An 8,633-nucleotide genomic window follows, 5' to 3' on the forward strand; every position below is an offset into this window, starting at 1 on the left:
AATAAGATAATGTTGTACACTGATAAACTGAATGCCCTGTGAACATAATGTTCGCAGTACACATATACTAATCAAGAATGCTACAGTGACCAAGTTACTACCTCCATTAGCCCTTTGAAAACTACTGTGTGTAAATCTGGACTTCAGTGAGAGAAAGGAAAAAAAAAAAAAAAAACGAAACAAACAAACACACAAAAAAAAAAAACAACACTAGAAGAGGTACCAAAGAATATCTATAGTACATTGAATGAAGCAGGACATAGGACACATCAAATTGAAATATGTTTATTTTCATAAAAAAATCAAAAGCAATAACCTGCAAAGTACAGGGTTGCAAACAACATCCAAGATATCCAATCCAAAGAAGACAGAATTTAAAAAAAAAAAAAAAAAAACCCAAAGACTATACAACGCAAAAATCTTAACACAGCTGTAGCAGTTATCGCCTCTTCTGGAAGATGTTACCTCTTCCCATTCCACCACGGCCTCTGCCTCTTGCAGCCACTGCAGACAAACACAAGACAAAAGACAACCCAATTTATCAGAATTAGTTTGACTCGGATGACAGAGAGGGTGTCTCCCTGGTCAAGGGAAATTATCACAGAAACCCCAAGGGGCTTATTAATTTTAAGATTCTCAGGAGAGGACTGCCACATAGATGATCTACAAAGCAAGTGAAAATATCCAAGAGATGAATAATACACTTATATAAAACGCATTTCAACACAATGTAATGCAGTAAAATATTTGTGTATTTTGTGAATCTACCAAGTTTGTGTTAGAGAGATGTTGAGACAAGCCTGATTTTGTAGCTTTGTTACCCCAGGGACAATTTATTGGGTTCATCTTAATAGAATTCAATACACCACCACAAATTGCAGCCAGAAAATAATTCAGTAGAACTGAATCAATGCCTCTGACAGCCCCGAAGCTGGGACAGGAGAGTGTTCGATGCAGGGTTATTGTAGTCCAATGAATCACAATACACCAGTGTCAACATTATTGTATCTGCACTGTGTATATACAATTTAGGATGTCTTCATTGTCACCTTAATACAATTTTATAATTAATACCACATTGTAGGTCTTAAGAGGAACCCTGTTCAAACCTGTCTCCACAGGTTGGCGACCCCAAAATTTTGTCAAAATGCAAGTACAATTCAAATGGGTTAGGTTCCCTAGGTATATAAACAGGTCTACTGCATAATTTAAGTGCATATAGTAAATAAATGGACTGGCAACATGAGGGATTCAGTAGCATGTGTGCATAGAATTTATCTCCTGCCAATTTTGTAGTCTATTGTACAAAAATAAAATAAAGACTAAGAAAGATATTAAATGTGTAATCTGCAGAAATTAAGTGCAACTGCCAAGGAATCTGATTAGGCAGACACATTCCAGTGTCCTTTGAATCAGGAGACTGGTCCAAAATCATCCCACTCACCTTGTGCTTTGAGAATAGCTGCCTTGCCCCTACCCGCACCAGATCCCTGGTTCTTGTTCTTCATACTCTTTAACATAGGGGCATTCTTTAACATGTCAGGTAAGATCAGGAAGCGAATCTTGCTGCCACGGATGTAGACTTGCTCCAACTGTGCCACCCGGCCATCACGATAAGTCACTGTGATATTGGACATCTGCAGCAATGGAAGATGATGTCTAATTTTAGCATGACATATTCAATCACATAGTTGACAGTCTTTTTAGAGTTATAGTAAATTTAACACGTGAAGTCTTTAAGCTAAAAGGCACAAATACACTACAAGCTAAATTAAGCTTAAACAACTGTATAAACAGTGTAACAAAAAATCTGTTAAATTGGTGGTTCACAACTCTGGTCTTTCAATACCAAAACTCTACTGATTTTATTTCTAAAGAGCTACGGTCTGGATCCAGGACTACAGTACTTGAAGATCAGGGATGACAACTGCTGTGTCCAGTAAGACTCAAACTTTATATTAATGAGAAGTCAAGAAACACTTTATATTGACTCTTCTTGTATAATCAATCATAGTCACAAAACCTCACATAATTATTATAGCCTCAAATTGATTTATCCTGGAAAGGAGCAGAGGAGGAAGACAGAGGTAATATTTAAAAGCAATAAATACATGAAAAAACCCCCCCAAAAAAACAATTTAATGTAAAAGCAATGTGAAAATCTACTTAATTACAGTACTATGTACTACATTTTGAAAAAAGGGTAACATGTAATGTGAAATCAGACTGTAAGATGGCTTCATTTATGATTATTATTCAAGTATTATTATTTAAGACCAACCTGGCAGTTCATGTTGTCCTCAGCCTCGATCAGCTTGCCCCTGTACACCTCTCCTGTATTGGTCTCACAGGTCACGATGTGTCCCTCTGCTTCATGCAGAACCTTGATTGGCACGCCGATGGACATTTTTCAACTGTCTTCCTGAAACACAACATGCATTGTAGGACATATTAGAACGTGCTGCCCCATAATAAATCATGCAATACATGTCTGTCAACTATCACAAACATATTATCTCTAATCTACAATTATTTCAATAAATTCTTAATAACAGTTTTATTACTATCTGATTATTTTAGTCATATTGTGAAACACTACTTGTGATTTATCTTATTTAAACTAAAACATTAAATGCGTCAGTCAAAATGCTTGTTATGTGAGCCCATTGATTGCAATAGCCATCTCAACACTGCTCTAGCTCTGGGGCTGTCTCCTAAACAGTCTAAAACTACTGTTTAAGACATAACAATGAGCCGATTTATCCTTTGGTGGGATGCGGTGTGCGGATGAGAATGGTGAACTTCAGGCTTGATAAAAATCAACCATTTTCATTGCAGACGCATTGAAAGCAAACCGCTAGCTAAATTAGCCACATTAGCTGGCTATGCTAATTCACGAGAATGCAGGGTTACCTAACAGGAGAAAAGACTTCTACACCTTATTTTGAGCCAATTAGTGGTAGATTACACGACCCAAACCCTAACACGATCTAAATACTAATTTTAACATTAACACCGAATCCAATTTTGAAGTAGAAAGTTTCAGTACGGAAAATAGAGGGAGCCATGTTTGCTAAGTGGATGAATGAGCTCCGATGAAACACAAAGACAAACACCACTGTTGGGTAAACTAAGTGATAATGCTGTTTTGTTCAACCTGTTGAGATATTTACCTCGATTCTGTCTTCAAAAAGGACTTCTTCGTTGTTTTATTTTCGAGCAACTCTGCAACGTGCGCTTGTCGCTTTCGCGTCCCTTTTTGAGCCTTTTTCCGCCTACCCACAATGCCTCAATGATTCAATGAAGTGCTTCCTGTGCCATTGTTTTTGCATTGCATTGTGGGACTTGTATTTTTTTTTCAGCTCATCTATCGTCTATATGGAAAAAGGACTTCTATTTGGCCTCGAAATGGAAAATTTGCGGTTTTATGAAGCCTGTGCGTACACATCTATGCAAAAAATGCAAAACTACTTCTGCTAATTTGCTTGTTCTTTCTGAAAGAGAGCACATGCTAAATGCACGCCCATGCCATGATTCCTATATAGTAGTTTATGATTGAATGACATGCCATAAAGTGGTGTATTGGACTGTATTCCTTCTGGACATGGTGCCATCATGGTGGAGCCTTGTCTGTCATTATTACACAAATGATGGTCTACAAAAGTCCTTTATTTGATTAATTTTTAGTATCTATAAATTACTCAGATTTGAATCTACCATAATCACATAGTTTTACTAACCATTATCTCATGCTTATTTCATTCAAATACCCTTGTACATGGTCACAAAGTGTAGTAAACAATTGATATGTATAGTTTGTGAGTAAATATACAGTACGTGTTCTAGAAACATACCCATGTATGTTTCCTGGAGACATGTCTCTTGGATTGCTTTGAGGCACATAAATGTCGCTTAATGCAGGTCTCACATAGGGAAGGCTTTTTAATGAGGAAGGAGAAAGCATAATGGCATAATAAAAGACATCATCAAATGAACCTCCATCTGATTTCCATTGCATTAGGCTCATTGACTGGCGTCAGCAGCCAAGCTACTCTGTAAACATCTCTTACAGAGTAGTCTGTAGTCTTGTGTATATACTTTATGTGTGTGTGTGTGTGTGTGTGTGTGTGTGTGTGTGTGTGTGTATGTGTGTGCGTGTGTGTGTTGTTCTTGCTGTCTGTGTGTGCGCGCTTGATTCTGAAAGTAGCCACTTACAGGTATATGGACTGATATTTGAATAGATCAAACAAGCTCTTTGTTTTGGATGGTTGTTAACTGGCCTGAATACATCAGTGCCTTTGACTCATATGTCACATAGTTGTTGAAGGAGCAACAGACACGTGTTGCCTGGCAGTTATCAAAGTAGCAACATCATGTGTTCTGTAGCTATCCAGCAGTTTGAGAAATGACTTTTTAACAGATCTATACACAAGAGGTAGTGCATGCCTTATACTTGCAAACATCATTGTTTTCCCCAAGTTGTCACAGAGGACGGTTTTATTGGTCACTCAGACCATTAGTAAGAGACAGACAACACTTAGTAAAGCCTACTTCAGTCTGTATGTGCTTCATCTAAAGCAGTATGGAGGTTTGCGGTGAAGTTGTTCAATAATAGCTGGGCATTGACTGAATGTCATTCAGTTTGGTGACAGAAAGTGACTTCAGTTGATTAAAAAAAGTGATCTACAACTTATTTAAAATGTTTTTAATTCTCCATTGGGTAAAAACAAGGCACAGATGGCCATTACAAAAAGTGACATGATGCAATATCAAAGATACATTATCAGATAAATGCAGTTCAAAGATTTAAAGACTCTTAAAAATGAATTGCAAGGTACAGTAGAGTTGAGAAAGTATTGTATTCTGCACATTAAGATGCATATTGTTTTAGAGACATACAACCTAAAAAAAGGATATTTATCATGGAAAAATTTTAGCATCAGCACATTTTTTTGTGTGCTTATAGATCTGATCCATCTCAGAGATTGTTGATGAGAACAAAATAGTAAAGCAGACCAAAATATTGCCTTGCGATCAGTTCATGTGACTCCGGAAAGAGAAAAAGAGATTTAGTGCTGCTGTTGATTTGCTGAGGCATCATTAATCCTTCTTCATGTTTTCACATGTGCAGACTGTTACTTGTTTTCTGGCAATAGAAATATGTTTTAAATACTTAAATATCTTTGTCATGAGACTTCTGTAAGCTCTGTAGAGCAGACACAGTCTGTCTGTTTTAAGGAGAGAGCTTGAACATTCACAAAAGCAATGCAGCTCCCACTGTCCTTCAGCTCTGAAACACCTGTTGCCCCCTCCAAATATGTGACTGACTCTATTCCATCCTGCGCAGCAAATCCCATGATGCATGGCTGCTGTTGTGTTGCCGAAAGGGTGCTACCCTGTATTTGGTGTCCATTGGGTATGTAGCTGCTTGGTGCAGAGTCTAACTTTGATGTCCAGTGGCAAGAGCCCTCATGAGTAGCTTTTGGAGGAGTTCGGTTAGGACTGTGGTCCAGAATGTAACTATTTACCACTGTGTCGCATGATGAGCGCTCTTTAGGGGAAGAGGAAGAGGTCCGTGTGATGCTCCTGCTCCCAATACCTCTACCATCACCACTCCCAACCCCAAACCCAGGTACATCCCTGTGCCCCAGGACGTGCTGGTACAGGATCTTCCGGAAGGTCTGTCTGAACTCCCGAATGCGGTAGGCATAGATGAAGGGATTCACAACAGAGTTAGCATGGGAGAGGATGATGGCAATGTTCATCACCCAGATATGGGGACGGTTACAGTCCTGACACAGGTGGTTGAAACAGTTGATGATGTGCAGCGGAAGCCAGCACATAGCAAACAAACCTACAATGATGGCCAGTGACTTGGCAGCATGCACTTCCCTCTGCAGGGTTGAACGAGACGAGCTCGAAGAAGAGGTTATTTCTCCAGGAGCGGGTGCGTGTGCAACTTTGAGCCCCATCAGTCGGAGCTGACGGCGTGCGGCCATGAAGATATGGGCATAGATGACCAGCATGACCATGAGAGGCACCAGCACACAGCCAAAGAAATTATAATAGACCATGTAGTCCAGGGTAACCACTCCTTCAAACAGGCACTCGGTCATGCCTTCAGGGCAGCTGTTACTGCTGTTGGTGGCATCTGTGCTCCATCCTGTACAACAGAGGCATGGGTCATTTTTTTATATAATTATTGCATCATATTGCATTGCATGCTTTGGGTTTCAGACATGAAACTAACAGTTGGCCTCAGTTTTCCTCTCTGAAATCATCTCAGCAGTAAGAACCACTTCGCTGAATTGAAGCCAATGTGAAAATGCTAGATGCATTTCCTCTAATTGTTGATATTAAAGTGAACTGGAGCACTTTTCTCTAGAATTACAATACTAATCCATTTCCCATTTTTTTCCTAAGTGTATTTTTTCCCCTCATGTTCTACGTCTGTCAATTTTGAAAATGGTTGTTCTCGTAAGGGGATGTTGAGGTTTAAAACGGTATGTTAGGAGATGTGATAACTTTGATAAATGCTTGACTGATGCTTACTTTTTTCAAAATTCAGATTTTCTGGCTTTAAACAACTGACAATGAAACAAATGTAAGCCAAAACATGGGCATCAAGCCATCTTCTCAGAAACCTTTGGACAATGTAAGAGGGGCTGCAGTTATGTTTTTCTACAGTCTAGGACAACAAAACTTCACTGGAGTAAGTGAAAGCAAACATTTACATTTGCCAAAATAAATCACCTCTGTTCCAGCCCAGCATCGGAGTTAGGCCGATGCCTGCTGAGAAGACCCAGCACAAAGCGATGATGCCCTTTGCCCTCTGCCCTGTGACCAGGCTGTTGTACCTGAAAGGTGGAGCATAACACAATGATACATGAGGGCCAGCTGCTTTATCTGATCTCATTACGATAATATCTGTCTGCGGTTGTGGATGGTTGTGCATGAAAGCCTGACTCCTTATCAATTCAATAAACCAGAGAAAGTTTTAGTTGTTGAATTACTGGCTTTTAAGTAAGGCCTGATAGTGCCTGCAAAAACACACATTAGCTGGTGGAGGAGTAGACACTGTGTGAAATCCTGCTGTGTCACTGTGCATGACTGCAAACATTCACGTGAATGTACATTAATCTACATCTCCTTCCTATACTGTAATTTACTGACAGACTTCCTTCTCATCTCGGATGTTAACTCAGAGCTCTGAACAAAGTTGGGCCATAAAAAACGATTCCGAGCAAAGTGAAAAAAAAAATCATCAAATACATCATTTCCCTATTTTCATGGCTTGTAGCTGAACTCAGACTTGAACTTGGCTTCACATAAGGGGGATTTGTGTGTGATGTATATCAGCTACACACCACACTTGTAGAAATATGTGTCCACAGCAAACGATAAGATGGTCTTAGCTTAAGTACAGAAAAGCTTTATGTTTAATTCAAGTTTGGTCATTTTTAAGTCATCTAATTCAACACAGACGTTTTTATATTCATTACTTATTATATACACTGTTGCCCATAATGTTGGAATCATTTTGTTTACAGACACAATCCTCTGTTTATTCCAATTTAAATGCGTCAGTAATCACTTTGGAAGAGATTGACTACTATAGTTTTAAGAAGATATACACTTTATCTGTCAAGAATAAATCACATTGTCACAATCAGTTCATGGAAAGGTAAAAAATGGTAAAAAAATATTTTATTCCAACTTTATGAGCAACAGTGTACATTTTTATTATAACACTGACACAATGACATAAGAAAAGACAGCAGGACCTGACAATACTCTATAGACAATACTAATAAATACATTTTAAAATATCTGATTTCAATTTTATTTTTAAGGTATTTTTAAGACCGAAACTCCACCCCACCTCTATGGGAGAATGACTATTCTTTGGTGTATCACCTCACCTACACTGACTTAAAATTGTCCCTGTGTTTTGTAGCCATTATACCGTGTGACTGATATCTTTCATGGGGAGGGTGGCAGCCAGTAGGCTATATTAAGCTCCCTAATATTGAAATGAATTATTAGCTCTCCGGTCCTTGGTGCCAGGGTTGTGGCCTCAGTGTGAGCTCACAAACAGACGCACAAGCCGTTATGCAACTGCTTATGCAAATGTGTCACCTGCTGTGGCTTACTAGATGAAATATCCTCTCATGACAGGGGTAAGGAATGCAGCTGTGACTACACAAGAGTGGGCTTGCTCACATACACAAACAATATGAGCCAATGGTGTGTCAAAATGCCTATTGCAGAGAGAACAAATAAGGAACTTTGTTGCAAGCGGCAAAATAACCGAGCCATTTGAAAGAGATGGTATTTGAGTGGTGCTGATATAGGCGGATGGTAATGATCAAAGCCCTCAGCAGGCCTCATCCCTCCAGCAGCACACAAAGGAGTAACCCAATAAAGCCTGTGGAGACATACATCTCTGTCAACCCACAGCCGGCCAGATTAGCCCTAATTGAATAAAATCTCTCTGTAATTCATTGTGTTTTGCTACACGACGCCTCTCACCCCTAATGGTTCATCTCTGATGTGTGAAAGACTGACTGTGTAAAAGGCAACAGTTTACATTCAACAGTAAAGGAAAAATAATTCTCATAAAACCTCCCCCC

The 8,633-nt window shown here is 39.1% G+C and overlaps 2 protein-coding genes across 2 annotated transcripts in view; both read right to left on the reverse strand.

The window, feature by feature from the left end:
• Positions 1–269: 269 nt before the first annotated feature.
• Positions 270–3,291, reverse strand: snrpd3l (small nuclear ribonucleoprotein D3 polypeptide, like). The gene is made up of 4 exons (XM_023403406.2): positions 3,174–3,291; positions 2,282–2,422; positions 1,445–1,637; positions 270–504 (listed from the first exon to the last, which is right to left on the reverse strand). Exons 2-4 carry the CDS (start codon positions 2,405–2,407, stop codon positions 440–442), a joined length of 384 nt encoding a protein of 127 aa, XP_023259174.1. The 5' UTR covers positions 2,408–2,422; positions 3,174–3,291; the 3' UTR covers positions 270–439.
• Positions 3,292–4,690: 1,399 nt separating this feature from the next.
• adora2ab (adenosine A2a receptor b) overlaps positions 4,691–8,633 on the reverse strand; it is an 8,405-nt gene continuing 4,462 nt past the window's right edge. The window contains exons 4-5 of the mRNA XM_023403407.2: positions 6,754–6,857; positions 4,691–6,163 (exon numbers count right to left, since the gene is read on the reverse strand). Of these exons, the coding sequence (XP_023259175.1) occupies positions 5,187–6,163; positions 6,754–6,857 (1,081 nt within the window). The 3' untranslated portion in view covers positions 4,691–5,186. The remainder of the gene's footprint in view (positions 6,164–6,753; positions 6,858–8,633) is intronic.

Source organism: Seriola lalandi, unplaced genomic scaffold (genome assembly GCF_002814215.2).
Source record: "Seriola lalandi dorsalis isolate HSWRI2012SDOR001 ecotype SW California unplaced genomic scaffold, Sedor1 jcf7180002054133, whole genome shotgun sequence".
Taxonomy (NCBI): Eukaryota; Metazoa; Chordata; class Actinopteri; order Carangiformes; family Carangidae; genus Seriola; species Seriola lalandi.